We start from the raw sequence: 16,285 nt of genomic DNA, 5'->3' as shown, positions 1-16,285 counted from the left end.
TCAAAATGGCTATCATCAATAAATCAACAAACAGCAAGTGCTGGCGCGGATGTGGAGAAAAGGGAACGCTTGTGCACTGTTGGTGGGATTGCAGATTTTTGCAGCCACTATGGAAAACAGTATGGAGGTATCTCAAAAATCTGAAAATGGAACTACCCTATGATCCAGTAATTCCACTCCTAGGTATCTATCCGGAGAAATCCAAAACTTCTATTCAAAAATCTTTATGCACTCCTGTTTATTGCAGCACTATACACAATAGCTAAGACATGGAAACAACCAAAATGCCCATCGGTAGATGACTGGATTAAGAAACTGTGGTACATTTATACAATGGAGTATTACGCAGCCATAAAGAAGAAAGAAATCTTACCATTTGCAACAACATGGATGGATCTAGAGAACATTATGTTAAGTGAAATAAGTCAGACAGAGAAAGATAAGTACCATATGATCTCACTTATTTGCGGATTCTAAAGAAAAGAATAAGTGAATGAACTAATCAGAAACAGTTTGGGAGACAATGAGGAAAAACTGAGGGTTGCTAGATGGGCGGGAGGGATGGGGGGTGGGGGGGAGGGTGAGGGGATTGGTGGGCAATCGGTGACCATAGGATGGCCACGGGCTTGAAAATTAATCTGGGGAACGTAATTTGGTGGTTACCAGAAGGTAAAGGTATTGGGGGGTGGGGGATGAGGGTGAGGGGGATCAAATGTATGGTGATGGAAGGGGAGCTGACTCTGGGTGGTGAACACACAATGTGATTTATGGATGATGTGATACAGAATTGCACACCTGAAATCTATGTAATTTTACTAACAATTGTCACTCCAATAAATTAAAAATAAATTAAAAAAAAAAGAAAAAAGAAAAGAAAGTGACAAGAACGATGGGATAAGTGTGTTCAAAGCAAGGGGAATTAATGGCTATATGTCTTTTACTGTAATAATTTTTTAAATTTAAACATTTACCATATTGTTTGATCACACCTCATATACTTTTTGTTATACATTCAGCATAGTGTCTTACCTATCAGAAGGTAAGTTATATGTAATAGATGTAATAGACTGCTGTAAGGGCTACGAGAGACTCAAAAAGTTTGCAAAGCTAACTGGAGGACTGTTAAATAGACTGTCTGTTGGGTTCATCATCTTCAACATGTCAGCTGTTTGGATGTCAGACTCATGATTGTTTTCTGGTCCTGAATCGAAGGCTTCTTAGTTGATCTTCCTAAGAAACAAAACTCACATTGGAGTTAATCCTCATTTTTTGGAATTTTTTTTTTAAATGATTGCAAATAGGTTTGTGCCAAGATTTGTTCTTGGTACAGATCTGAGTACTTATTTTGAAGTCCTGTTTTCTTCATCAGTTGAATTTAATATTGTGTTTATCAGTATTTCTTTTTTTTTTTGCATTCTCTCTTTCTTCTCACCTCATTTCTTGTTCTTTTTTTTTTATCAGTATTTCTTTTAGTTGTTGCTCAAATGGCTTGTCACACATCATGTAAAAGCCAAAAGAAATGTGACACTACAAATCCAGAATAATTTCTCCTGAGAGCATTTGAATTTTGAAGGCAGCCTGTGCAGGCCTTTAAAGGAAATCCAAGTTACTTACTTAGTTATCATTTGGGAAATTAACTTTATTTATTATCAGTCCACCCAAACTTGTACGAAATCTGTTTCAGGAAAAAAGTGTTTTGATATTTTTATATTTATAACTAATTCATTTTATGATTTTCCTATTGCAAACTTTTATTTTTGTATAAAACATGAAGATCCTGATAGAGAAGGAATGGATATCCATGGGCCACAAGTTCTCCCAAAGGTAAAAATATCTTCATTTTAAAGGAGGAGTCTAATGAAAGGTCATTAGCGTGAGGTTTATCAAAATCCAGTATGTTCTGGCATATGAAGGAGCAGTAAGTTGAACATGGTGTAAATCCCTTTTCATCAAGAAACAAGTATTCCAGACACTATGCTAGGATACTGAGGCTGAATAGGTGACTAGAATATTATCTCTGCCTTCAAAGTGTGCAAATAATTATATCAAATTGTTAAATATTTCAGGAAAGAACAAGGTGTCATGGATCACAGAAGAAAAAGTACTTAACTCTGCTTGAAGAAGTCAGGATAGGTGTCCAGGAATAGGCAGCATTTAAAGATGAATTTTGGGGGGGATGAATAGGAGTTTGCTAGACAGAACAGTGGGATGAGGAGGTCATTCAGGCAGAGGGAATGACATCTAAGACTGTGCGCCTTTTAACCTTTTATAAGAAAAAAGACAGGAGCAGATTTCTCTTCTTTAGTAAGGAAGGGGTGGTGCAAAGTCTTAACATTCATGTAATGTCTGCTATAAGCAAAACAGCCTCACTGAGGCTTTAGCTATGTTATCATAACAATCAACGAGTATTGACCAAATACTTAACAGTATACTGCATACTGTATCAAGACACTGAGCTGTTTACAAAAGGCACATAAAATGTTTTACACTCAGGGATGTTACAGTTCAGGTCGTATTCTCCATTGGTGTGTATCCATTTAATTTCATTTGATTGTCACTCTCTAGCCTTTTGGGTCCATCCATTCATTTGTCCTTCATCAACAAGCTTTGGGCCAGGCCGTATGCTAGGTTTTAAGGAGATTATGTTGAAACAGATGTGGTCTCTGTCTCTTCTACAGAAAAGAAAATTGATGATAGTATAGTATGATAAATGGTAAGACAAAGGTAAATATAAACAAAAGAACCTAACCCATTCTGGGGCAAAGAAGGCTTCCTGAGATTGGTGGCATTTTAGAACATTAAAGAATATAAGGTTGAAGACTTGAAAGAGACAGTGGGTGTTTGGTAGAATAAGACTCCTGAGGAGACAAGGGGGAGTAAAAGCTAAAATTTAGATGAAAAGATTAGCATTAGCTATAATTAAGAACACATCTTCCATGGAGACTGGATGGAAGGACAGGCAATGAAGGAAATAAGTGTGCGAATGTCAGAGGCAGAAGTTAGATATTTTTACTTGAGGGCCTGTTTTTTTTTCCCAGTGGTACTATAGACACCAGTGTGAAATAGGTTAGGGTTTTGAGAAGATAGCTTAAAATTTGCAAGAGCTATAAGTTTGAAGGGAAAATGGTGTTAAGGACATACATAAAGATTATTTGGGAGCAATTTCTAGATGAGTATGGAGACTTAATTTTAAATGGCATCAGTTTGCATGGTTCCATGATATTTTCATGCAGCATTCATCAGTCAGGATCTGTGAGCAGAGAACATTGCACTTTAGGCTTATCTATAGCTGGATTTTGAAGGTGAATAATTAAAGAAAGACCAGAAAGTTGAAGAAAATGGCAAGAGAATAGTAGTTGAAGGGGCAGACCATAGAGTATAGGCTGGATAATAAGGACAAAAGGGAACCCAATAGGAATCTGGCAGGCTGAGGTTCAGAGATAAGGGCTGGAGAGGTAAGATAAGCAGCCTTTGGAAATATAATATATGGTGGTCAGAATAGGATATTGAGATTAAAATTTTTAAGTGCAGTATGAACCTCTGTGTAACTTAAGACCCAACCTATGGCCATGGATATGGGGGGATGATAGTGGAGTAGAGGTAAAGATCAGTGAAGATAATTGGATTTGAGTTAGTTGAGGAACCTGTTAAGCCAGTGCAAGTCATCTGCATGGATCCCAAAGATGACTTAAGATAGGAGTCAGATTCCTTAGAAAACATGAGGAAGTGACCCAGAGACTTCTAGAAGATAACATTGGGGAAGGGGAAGGTAGTATAAGCTAAACAGCGTGACTCATAATGGAAGTGTTTTTAAGAATGAAAAGAATAGTAGAAAGCAGTGGTAGGAGCAAGGAGAAAGCTGAACCCACCTCTGCCCTGTTTTAGGATTATGATATGTGGAGAGTGGAATGATGAGCATTCTCTATTTGATTTGGGCCCCAGGAAGAGGTGATGTCCTTGGTGAGGCATATTTCAGTTAAATCAGAAGTTAGAACATACCATGTAGAGGCTAAAGATGCTGTGTTTATTTCCAGTGGAGTATGGTTTCCAGTGGAATATGGTTTCCAGTGGATGGTAGAGTTGGTGAACAGGGCATCATGGGGGAGGAAACATTAAATAGTTCTAGTATGAGTTTGTTCATTCATTTAATAAATGTTTATTAAATACCTATTTCATGTCAAGAACTGTACAGTAAGCAATGGAAGTATGGTCCTGACTCACAAGAGTTAAACGTGGCTATTTAAGTTTAAATTAATTATAATTAAATACTGCAGTTAAAAATTCAGATCCTCAGTCACACTAGCCGCATTTCAAGTACTTAATAGTTAGTGACTACCATATTGGACAACAGAGATATGGAACATTTCTATCACTAGAGAAAGTTCTATTGTAAAGAGGGTAGAGGGTGTAGGAGGAAATAGAATAGATGACCAAAGGGCTTACAATCTGGGTGATAGTGAAGGATACCAGTAGCTAAGAGATGTGTTGGGATTAATAAGCTTTGAGATTCTGGGTGGCATTTTGGCATGAGGTGTTTACTTGCCAGTGACAACAGAAAAAAAGGGTGACCTCACTGTAGCCTATTCCAAACAGTGTAACCCAGATGTGAGCTGTTGTCTTTCTTTACCTTTATTTGCATTTCTCAGGTGTGGCCATCTGGATGGGGACTCTAAAGAAGTATCCCCTGTCTTCACCCAGTTCCTAGACTGTATCTGGCAATTAATGGAACAATTTCCCTGTGCTTTTGAGTTTAATGAAATCTTCCTGCTGGAGATCCATGACCATGTTTTTTCTTGCCAGTTTGGGAACTTCCTTGGAAACTGCCAGAAGGATCGGGAAGCTCTGAGGTAAATACAGTTTGTGACAAAACACTGAATAGGGAGAGGGGCTCAGTGCAAAAGGAATGTGTACACCACCCTGATTTGGGGAGAGGAGTTCAGGAAAGGGGAGGAGATGACAACTATAAAAAAGAACTTTTGAAGTGTAACACACTCACTGTTTGCATGGGGATTCCTCAGAACCTCAGATTCCTCATCTGTAAAATATGGATAATAACACCTACTTTTTGGAGCAATCATGAGGACCTGATAAAAAATGTATGTGCAAGGACTTTGTAAAGAATCAGTTACTGTGCAGACATGAGTAGCCATTATCTGCAGTCCTTCATCATTTGTATTAGAGAGCATGAAATGGCAGCTCATAAGCCAAATCTGGCTCAACAGGCATGTTTAGTCTGTGGAGTATTTTTTAAACTGTGAATTAGTTGTCAAAATTTTAATATCAGGATATTTCACATAAAAATATAGTTATTTTAAGATTTTTGTCCTAAATAGAAAAGCCATTGTGCCAAGATACTGTCCTGAAAAATCAGGAGGTCTGGCAACAATGGACCTGTGTTTTCTCTTGGCCATTATCAGCTAAAGCTGAATAGCAGCTTCTCAGTGTGGATGAGGCAAACTCCCTTGTGTTTGCCATAGTCTCATCACCCCCTATAGTTTATTCTCAGCCATTTTCTAATGTTATCTTCCCAGCTCCCGTAGGTGGTTGAATTTTCATTCAATTTAAACTCTTAACATCCCCAGAATATCCAAAGTGTAAACTCTTCTTGAGATGGACACGATAAAGTTGCTGTGAGCAGTATTCTATGTTTTAAAGAGATAGACAAGGAAGAAGCTGTCTCACAATGCACTCTTATTTCACAGCTGTTGGTTAAGTAGCAGTTAGCTGAAGTTCTCAGGCCCCTTTATGACGTATCCTGAATGACATCACTTCTCTGTGATTCCATTTTGTTGTCAAAACAGATAACAGTGATGGATCTTGATGCTTTAACATTTGTACTCACTTGGTAGCTTCTGTGCATATTTCTCTTCCTTTTTGCAACCAGATCTTTCTTACCCTCTCCCTAAATGCTTTTAGACACATTCATTCTGTCTAGCATTAAATAACACCCATGATCTTTTCCATCTTCTTTTTCTACCCTCTTAAAATGATATATCCAAACATATCCTAGAGCCATTCTACAATCAAATTTGAATCTCCATATAAAAGTACAAAAGTTCAACATTTTAACACATATTTAAAAAGTGATTACTTAAAAGAGGCAGAAGTTTCATTCATTCATGAAAGGAAAAGTATAGGCTCTAGAATCAGAGAGACCTTGGTGCAAGTTTTGGTTATATTACTTCCTGGAGATGTGACCTTTAGCAAATTAATTTTTTTTTTAAAGATTTTATTGGGGAAGGGGAACAGGACTTTATTGGGGAACAGTGTGCACTTCCAGGCCTTTTTTCCAAGTCAAGTTGTTATCCCTTCAGTCTTAGTTGTGGAGGGTGCAGCTCAGCTCCAGGTCCAGTTGCCATTTCTAATTGCAGGGGCCACAGCCCACCATCCCTTGCGGGAGTTGAACCGGCAACCTTGTGGTTGAGAGGACGCACTCCAGCCAACTGAGCCATCGGGAGCTCAGCGACAGCTCAGCTCAAGGTGCCGTGTTCAATCTTAGTTGCAGGGGGCGCTGCCCACCATTCCTTGCGGAACTCGAGGAATTGAACTGGCAACCTTGTGGTTGAGAGCCCGTGCTCCAACCAACTGAGCCATCCGGGAGGCAGCTCAGCTCAAGGTGCTGTGTTGAATCTTAGTTGCAGGGGGCGGAGCTCACTATCCCTTGCGGGACTCGAGGAGTTGAACCGGCAACCTTGTGGTTGAGAGCCCACTGGCCCATGTGGGAATCGAACCGGCAGCCTTCAGAGTTAGGAGCATGGAGCTCTAACCGCCTGAGCCACCGGGCCGGCCTAGTAAATTAATTTTTCTTATTTTCTCATTACTAATTTAGGGATAAAATTTAATGAGGTATTTTAGGTAGAGTCTGGAACAGTGTTTGACATGTAGTAGATACTCAATAAATGTTAGTTACCTTACCTCTGCAAGATTTTTTTTTCTGTTTTAACCAACAACAAATGAGAAAGACAGATATACAGGGCTTTAGGCCTCACCAGAATGGTCTAAGGATTGTAAAAGTTAAAAGACTACAATTTAGGTCCTGCCACCCATACCACTCCTCTTTGTTGTCTTCCTTGAGACGGTATGTTCCAAATGACCTTCCCCTGCATGGTTATATGCAGCTTTCACTGGGGACCACTACAACCCATGATTTTTGAGGTGTTAACTAAGGGGCTTCCTTGCTTGGTGAGCAAGGTCCCATGGTCTCAACTAAGGTATGAGAAATAATGTTCCACATAAATATTGCAGTCTTTAGCTGCCCATCTAGGATAACTTACAAATATTTGCTAATATATGTTACCATTCGGAAACGACATCATAGAAATGGCACTCTGAGGTGAGCCTCTTGAAATCTCCCCTGGAATTTACAACAAATTGAAGAGTTATAATTCCACAAAGGACTTCCTGCACAGCAGACAGGCAAAACTAAGAGACGTACAACTGAAATCATCTAAAGGTGGGCAAACTGGGAGAGTGGGTGAGGAGGGAAAGAGGAAGTACATGGCTGCGCAGGACACAGACCGGAGTTCGGAGCTCTGAGCCACCTGCATTCCGTAGCTAATGGAATCGCAAGAGAGGGAAGAATTTGGACTGCTAGCGCTACCCTTATGTCCACAGTCCTGCCTGAGGCATCAGCATATGACACGGCTGAACCCCACCCTCATGGCAGAGAACTCAGAACAAAGACTAAGGGAAGAAAGCTGAAAACTGGTTTAAGCCCTCACTGCCAAGAAAAGGATGGAAGGCATAGGCACAGAGCCTAGCCGAACCCCCCCACCCTCCCAGAGCTCGCCCCACCCGTCTGTCCAGTGCTAGAAGCAAAACAGTAGCAGTGTCCGATCAAAAGAACAGAATAATTGCAGTTCTCAGAACTGTAGCCCACAGCCACGGGTTGACTGCCCAACTAGTTCCAGCGAAGGGGAGGAGGCTGGGGTGCAGGATTGGCTTTACTAGTGTTCACCGCCATTGCTCAAAGCGAATTCTCACAACCTACCCCACCCTTACCCCCACCTATCTGGGTGGAACCCTACAGGAGTAAACAGAGCCTCTGAAACCTGACAGGGCTGTCTCCTATCACCCCTGCTTTTCAACATAGTATTGAAAGTACTAGCCAGAGCAGTCAGGCAAGAGAAAGGAATAAAAGGCATCCACATGGGGAATGAAGAAGTTAAATTGTCACTCTTTGCAGAAGACATGATGCTATATATAGAAATCCTTAAAGACTTCACCAAAAAGCTATTAGAAATAATGAACGAATACAGTAAAGTTGCTGTCTACAAAATCAACGTGCAAAATTCCATTGCATTCTTATATACTAACAATGAAACCTCAGAAAAAGAAATAAAGAGAACCACAATTTCTTTTGCACTTGCAGCAAAAACAACAGCGTCCCTACTGTGTTTCCCCCAAAATAAGTCCTAGTTGGACCATTAGCTCTAATGTGTTTTCTGGATCAAAAATTAATGAGACCCGGTTTTATTTTACTATAAGCCTGGGTCTTATATAATATGGTATTATGTAAGTCCAGGTCTTACTAATTTTTGCTCTGAAAGGTGCATTAGACCTGATTGTCTGGCTGGGTTATTTCAGGGAAACATGGTAGGAATAAACTTAACCAAGGATTTGACAGACCTATACTCTGAAAAGTACAACACGTTTGTAAAAGAAACTGAAGAAGGCACAAGGAAATGGAAAGACATTCCTTGTTCATGGATTGGAAGAATCAACATAGTTAAAATGGCCATATTACCCAAAGCAATATACAGATTTAATGCAATCCCCATCAAAATACCAATGGCATTTTTTAAAGAAATAGAACAAAAAAATCATCTGATTTGTATGGAACTATAAAAGACCCCGAATAGCCCAAGCAATCCTAAGGAAAATGAACAATGCTGGAGGTACCACATTCCCTGACTTCAGCTTGTACTACAGGGCAACAATAATCAAAATAGTATGGTATTGGCCAAAAAACAGACACACAGACGAATGGAATAGAACAAGAACTCAGAAATAAACCCACATATATATGGACAGATAATTTTCATCAAAGGAGCCAAAATATACAATGGAGAAAAGACAGCCTCTTTAATAAATGGTGTTGGAGAATTGGAAAGTCACGTGCAAAAGAATGAAACTAGACTGTTACCTGTCACCGTGTACCAAAATTAACTCAAAATGGATCAAAGCTGTAAACAGAAGACCTTAAATAATAAACTTCATTGAAGAAAATATAGGTACTAAACTTAAGGACCTTGCTTTCAAAGTTGATTTTATGAATTTGACTTGAAAGGCAAGGGAAATAAAAGCTAAAATAAATGAATGGGACTATATCAAACTAAAAAGCTTCTGCACAGCAAAAGAAACCATCGACAAAATAAAGAGGCAACCAACTGAATGAAAGCAGATGTTTGCAAACAATGCCTCCGATATGGGGCTAATATCCAAAATATACAAGGAACTCATGCAACTCACCAACAAAAGAACAAACAATCCAGTTGAAAAATGGACAGAGGACCTGAATAGACATTTCCCCAAAGAGGACATACAAATCACCAATAGACATATGAAAAAATGCCCAATATCACTAATCATCAGAGAAATGCAAATAAAAACCACACTGAAATACCACCTCACACCAGTTCGAATGAGTATCATCAACAAGACAAATAATAACAAGTGTTGAAGAGGCTGTGGAGAAAAAGGAACCCTCATATACTGTTGGTGGGAATGCAGACTGGTACAGCTGGTATGGAAGGCAGCGTGGAGGTTCCTCAAAAAATTAAAAATAGAATTACCATATGACCCAGCAATCCCTGTCTTGGGTATCTACTCACAAAATCTGGAAACATCCCTAAAGATACATGTGCTCCGATGTTCATTGCAGCTTTATTTATGGTGGTCAAGACATGGAAACAACTGAAGTGTCTGTTCTTCGCTAGATTAAAGGATAAGGAAGTTGTGGTATATGTACACAATGGAATACTATTCTGCCATGAGAAAAGATGAAATAGTGCCAGTTGTGACAACATGGATGGATCTTGAGATTATCATGCTAAGCAAAATATGTCAGTCGGAAAAAGTCAAGAACTATATGATTTCACTGATATGTGGTATATAAAACTGAAAACAAGAAAGGAACAAGACAAACAAATTAAGAAACAAAAACTCATAAACACAGACAATAGTTTAGTTGTTCACAGAGGGTCAGGGGTGGGGTGGTAGATGCGGGTAAAATGGATCAAAAATATGTTGACGTAAGGAGAAGTTACTTTGGGTGGTGAACACACAATGTGACATATAGGTGATGTGTGACAGAATTGTACACCTGAAACCTGTGTAACTTTATTAACAGTTATCACCCCACTAAGCTTTAATTTAAAAAAAAATTAGCATTTTCTCTTTGTCTTATACCTTCTGAGAGGACGAGAAGCTGCCTTGAAATAAAATGAAATATGAAAGCCAGAAATTCACCCTCTGGGCTGTTTACTTTAACTTACCAGAATTTTAAACATAATTCCAAGTTAAAAAAAAAATTGAAAGGTGATCAGTCTATAGAATTCCAGATTTGGAAGAGACCTTAGAGATCACAGTATATGAATGGGAAGACAGTCCCAGAAAATGGTATTGTCATTCCTAAGATCTTTAGCTACTCCACAACAGCAGCTTTACTTAGCATCTCCTGCTCTCCAGTGTCAAAGTCTGTAACTTCTTATTCATTTTAAAAACTGATAAATTCAAGTCCAGATAATTCATTATTCTATCACTTATTAGCCACTTATTTCTATTTTCTTTGTATCATGTCCTATCACTATGTGTTGAATTGAGTTACTTATTAGTAAAATTTGGCTGATTTTCAAGTTCTACAGAACTGTTGAGATTACTTGCTGCTGTTAATTTATTTGCTTGTTTTTCTTTTTTTGACAGAGTCTGTGAGAAAACCCATTCCGTGTGGCCTTTCTTGGTTCAGAGGAAACCAGATTTCAGGAACCCTCTCTATAAAGGCTTCACTATGTATGGTGTGCTCAATCCTAGTACTGTGCCCTACAACATTCAGTAAGTTCCTAAGCTGTCCCTTCCTTTATACCAGCCGGCCCCAGGGCCTCAGCTGCTTTGCCTTTCTTTGTATATCTGCCATCATCTTCATAAGCATGACTGTGGAGTAGGACATTCTCCCCAGATCACCCATTCCTTGCTGCCTCTGAAAACAAGACCACTGTCCTTTTGATTTTTCAGGGCTTTGCTGTTACTTGCTTAAGGAAATAAACAAGAAATAATAGCTGATTAATAGTAGTACTACCAGTCAGGATGTGTGTTGCATCTTTCTTTTTCTTTTTTCTATTAAAATTTATTGGGGTAACAATGGTCAACGAAACTACATAGGTTTCAACTGTACCATTCTATAATGCATCGTCTATATATTGCGTATGTGGTCACCACCCAGAGTCAGTTCTCCTTCAATCACCATATATTTGACCCCCTTCCCCCTCTGGTAACCACTAAACTGTTGTCTGTGTCTATGAGTTTTTGTTTCTTTATTTGTTTGTCTTGTTCCTTTGTTGCTTTCAGTGTTATATCTCACATATCAGTGAAATCATATGGTTCTCGACTTTTTCTGTCTGACTTATTTTGGTTAGCATAATAATCTCAAGATCCATCCATGTTGTTGCAAGTGGCACTATTTCATCTTTTCTTCTGACAGAGTAGTATTCCATTGGGTATATATACCACATCTTCTTTATCAAGTTGTCTGTCGAAGGACACTTTGGTTGTTTCCACCTATCTGAATATGTTTATTAATTCTAATAGTTTATTTTGTGTATTCCTTAGGATTTTGTTTATATAAAATCATGTTGTTTCTGAACAGAGATTGTTTTACTTCTTCCTTTCCAATTTGGATGATTTTTATTTTCTTGCCAAATTGCCGTCTCTAGAACTTCACAGAGTATTTTTTAAAATTCCATTATGACTTCTTTGATCAGTTGGTTTTTTAAGCATGTGTTGCTTAATTTCCACATATTTGTGAATTCTCTAAGTTTCCTTTTGTTACTGTAATTTAATTCTAGTTTTATTCCATTATGGTTAGAGAATATAGTTTTATGATTTTAATCTTTTTAAATGTATTAAGATGTGTTTTAAGACCTAACATAAGGTATGTGCTGGAGAATGGTATCTATTTTGCAAATGATGTGTATATTTTGAGAAGAATGTGTGTTCTCCTGTTCTTAGGTATAGTGTTCTAATATGTCTGTTAGTTCTAATGGGTATATAATATTGTTCAGGTCTCCTATTTTCTTATTCATCTTCTGCCTCGTTCTGTTCATTATAGAAAGTGGGATATTGAAGTCTCTAGCCATTACTGTAAAGCTGTCTATTTTTCCCTTCAGTTCCATTACCTGTCTACTTCTCCCTTCAGTTTCATCAATTTTTGCTTCATATATTTTGGGCTTCATAATTTGGTGCATATATGGGTTTATAACTGTTATATATTCTTGAGGGATTGACCGTTTTTATGAATACATAGTGTCCTTTTTTTCTCTTGTAACAGTTGTTGACTTAAAGACTATTTTGTCTTTATTAGTATAGCCACACCAGCTCTCCTTTGGTCTCTATTTGTATGGAATATTTTTTCTATCCTCTCATTTTTTTTCACTTTGAATTTAAAGTGAATCTCTTGAAGACAGCATATAGTTAGATCATGTTTTAAATCATATTTTTGAAATCCATTTTGTAAACTTCTGCCTTTTAATTGGATAATTCCATTTACATTTCAAATAATTCCTACATCTTATCTTTTTGTTCTTTAAGTTCTCCATTGCTACTTTCTTTTATATTACATTGATTTTTTAAGTGATTCATTTTAATTCTCTCATCTTTCATGTTCTATGCATTTTTTGTATACTTTGTTACTTGTCACCCTGGTGATTACAATTAACTTCTTAAATTTATAACATTCTACTTTCAATTTATACTAACTTTGCTTCAATTGTATTTAAAGTCGCTATTCCTATACAGCTCCATTCCCCCCCCCTTTTTTTTTTTACAAATTACATCTTGTACATTGTATGTCTATTAATATAGACCTGTAATTACTGTTTTTATAATTTGTTTAAGGAAGAAAAGAGGAATTACAAATTGCTGGCTTGTGTATTTACTTAATCAGTTATCTTTATTGGTATTCTTCATTTCTTTGCATGGGTTAGAATTACTGTATAGTGTCTCTTTTAATTTCAGCCTATAGGTCACTTTGTAGTTTTTTTATTCTAGAGCAAGTGTACAAATGATTAACTCCAGCTCTTGTTTATCAGGCAATGTCTTAATTTCTCCTTCACTTTTAAAGGATAGTTCTAACCAGATATATAATTCTTGGTTGACAGTGTTTTTTTTCTTTTAGCACTTTAAATATGTGATCCCAGTGCTTTCTGGCTTCTGTGATTTCCAATGAGAAATCAGCTGTTAATCGTATTCTTGAGGATCCCTTGTATGTGGTGAGTAGCTTCTGTCTTGTTGCTTTCAAGATTCTCTGTCTTTTGATGGTTGATTGTATCTCAATGTGAATGTCTTTGAATTCATCCTACTTGGAATTTCTTGAGCGTTTCAAATGTGTAGATTCATATCTTTCATCAAATTTAGGATGTTTGTGACCATTATATCTTTGAATATTCTTTCTGCCTCTTTCTATCTCTTCTGTCATTCTGGGACTACAATTATTTGTGTGTTGGTATGCTTGATAGTCTCCCACAGCTCCCTTAGGCTCTGTTCACTTTTCATCATTGCTTTTTCTCTCTACTCCTTAGAGTGGGTAATCTCAATAGACGTATCTTCCAGTTAATTTATTCTTCTGCCTGCTCAAATCTGTTGCTGAATCCCTCCAGTGAATTTTTCAGTTCACTTATTATACTTTTCATCTCCAGAATTTCTGTTTGGTTCTCTTTACTAGTTTCTCTCTTTATTGATACTCATTATTTGATGAGATTTTATCTTCCTGGTTTTCTTTAGTTCTTTGAGCATATTTCAGACAATTGATTTAAAATATTTGTCTAATAATACCAATGTCTGGGCTTACTCATGAGCAGTTTCTATTAATTTCTTTTTTTCCCGTGAACGTGCCGTACTTTCTCGTTTCTTTCTGTTCCTCATAATTTTTTGTTGAAAACTGGCAGTTTGAGTACTTTATGATAATTATGGAAATCAGAGTCACCCCTCTTCAGCGTTTTTTGTTGCAATTTGTTGTCTGTTATTGTTATTTGATTAGTGACTTTTCTAAACTGTATTGTTTTTCATGTGTGGTGACTGAATTCTCCTTCCATTAGCTAAGTGATCAGCTAGTGATTAAACAGAGATTTTCTTAAATAAAAAAAAAAGTTTCCTGTCTTTGCACATTGGCTCTATGTTATGTATACCTTCATTGCTTAGCAAGGCCATTTATAAATCTCCCTTAGTCATCACTTCCTGCTGTGCAGAGTCTGAAAGTCAGCCACTGGTAAAGCTTAGGGTCTTCTCGGGTTTGTTCTGATCATATGTGTAGCCCTGGGCATGTACTTGGCCTTTTACATGCCATGATATATACAGGAGGATTTCAGTGCCCTTATTTTCCCATGTATCTTCCTCCCAAACCTCCTTCTTTTCAGAATTTTCAATATGTCTGCTGCTTGCCCCATCTGTTATCCCTTGCCTCAGATGCCTCTAGTATATTTGCCTTTAAGTTATTTTGACACTGTCCATAAGGCCACTCCAGTCTTGAGGAAGTTCTAAGGTGGGCAAAACAAGCCCCTGAGCCCATCTTTCAGGGGGATACCAAGGAAATCAATGTATAACCACAATATTTTGATAACAAGGTCAGTATTGCCCGCTCTGGCATCAGAAGGCCACATTGGTTATGTGAACTGCTATCCCCAAAACTGCTGCTAAATTGGAGAGTGAATGCTGGCAGGTCCATAAGTCAAAATGTGGTAATACTCTCTTACCAAAATTTGTAAGCTTTGTTTTTCATTAAACATCCCCCTGGTTGTTATGAGTTTTGATTAGATTCTGAACTTTCAAAAAAGTTGACTATTACAATTTTTGCCTGCTTAATCATTGCTTTTGTGAAGGGACAGAGTTTTGGAAATCCCTACTTCACCATTTTGAGTGATGTCACCAATGATAGATATTTTTTCTTGCCACCATTATTCTTCTTAGCTTTGGATATTCCAAATGAGAAATTCTAAGTGAAGTGATGCTAGTTTACAGTGCTTCTTGATAATTATAATGCCAGAAATTCTTCTGTATTTCTTTGAGAAGTGAAAACCAGATTAAGGGGAACACATGATAGACACATTTTTTTCCCACTAAGTAAAACTAAAACCCTTGGACATTATAAAACCAACATTAAACTATGGACAGTGGCGAGATGAAGACAGGCTAATTATGGTCCACAGGACTAAAGGAACAACGCTGTTGTGAGTTCCATGGGTTTTGTTTTTGCTTCATACAAATCACCAGCCCTGGAGCTGGAGAAGTTGGCAATCCAGAAACATCAAGAAGACAAAAAAAGCCATAAGAAAAGCTTGTTTTTTCTAGCCAGAGGACCAGAAAAGGGACAGCATAGCAAGACAGAAAACTTAGACAATAAGTTTTAGTAAAACACTACAGAAATAAACTGTGACCCTACCCAGCCAGCAAAGGCCAAATAGGGAGCCTACATTTGTATCCTTATCAAGCTGTAAGAAAGCACCCAAATGTCCCCACATCCACCCCTTCAGTGTGGTGTCACAGAAGGTCAGCTGGGAAGCTTGGATTTTTTTTCCCCACTAGAGACTCTTCCTGGCAATATCAGTAGGGATCATGTGACAGCCTGGACTTACACTTCTACCCAGCAATGATAAGGTACCTCTCCCTCTCCCCACTTGGATGTTATCAAAGGAGGCCTAGTATAGAATCAGGACTTTGACCACCATCCAACATTAATGAGACCACTCTGTGATATCATTGGAGGTCACATGGGGAGAAGTAATGAAGTACTTCTGCACACCCCAACTAGGGTGCTATCAGCATAGCACCAGTGGGATGTCTGAGTCCTCACTCCCACCCATCAGTATTGTAGGGGCCCTCCTGAACATAAGTATCAGCGTTAGCCAAGTGGGGAACCTCAACCTGTTCTCCCACCTGACAGTAATGAGGAAGCACCCGCAGTTCCTCTGCTAGAACAGTGTCACAGCAGACTCCAATAAGATTCAAATAAGTGCCAAAGTCTCATAACAAAATTGCCGAAATGTCTGAGTTTCAGTTGAAAATTGCTAATCATACC

General features: G+C 38.1%; 1 protein-coding gene across 6 annotated transcripts in view; it reads left to right on the top strand.

The window, feature by feature from the left end:
* Nucleotides 1-16,285, top strand: part of ASB12 (ankyrin repeat and SOCS box containing 12) — a 190,349-nt gene that overhangs the window by 73,995 nt on the left and 100,069 nt on the right. For all 6 annotated transcript variants that reach the window (XM_033109025.1, XM_033109038.1, XM_033109033.1 and 3 more), the window contains 3 exons: nt 1,775-1,824; nt 4,647-4,847; nt 10,924-11,052. In XM_033109025.1, coding sequence (XP_032964916.1) covers nt 1,775-1,824; nt 4,647-4,847; nt 10,924-11,052 — 380 coding nt within the window. The remainder of the gene's footprint in view (nt 1-1,774; nt 1,825-4,646; nt 4,848-10,923; nt 11,053-16,285) is intronic.

Source organism: Rhinolophus ferrumequinum, chromosome X (genome assembly GCF_004115265.2).
Source record: "Rhinolophus ferrumequinum isolate MPI-CBG mRhiFer1 chromosome X, mRhiFer1_v1.p, whole genome shotgun sequence".
NCBI lineage: Eukaryota > Metazoa > Chordata > Mammalia > Chiroptera > Rhinolophidae > Rhinolophus > Rhinolophus ferrumequinum.
The sequence above is the reverse complement of the archived record's forward strand: the minus strand, read 5'-3'. Positions and strand labels throughout refer to the sequence as shown.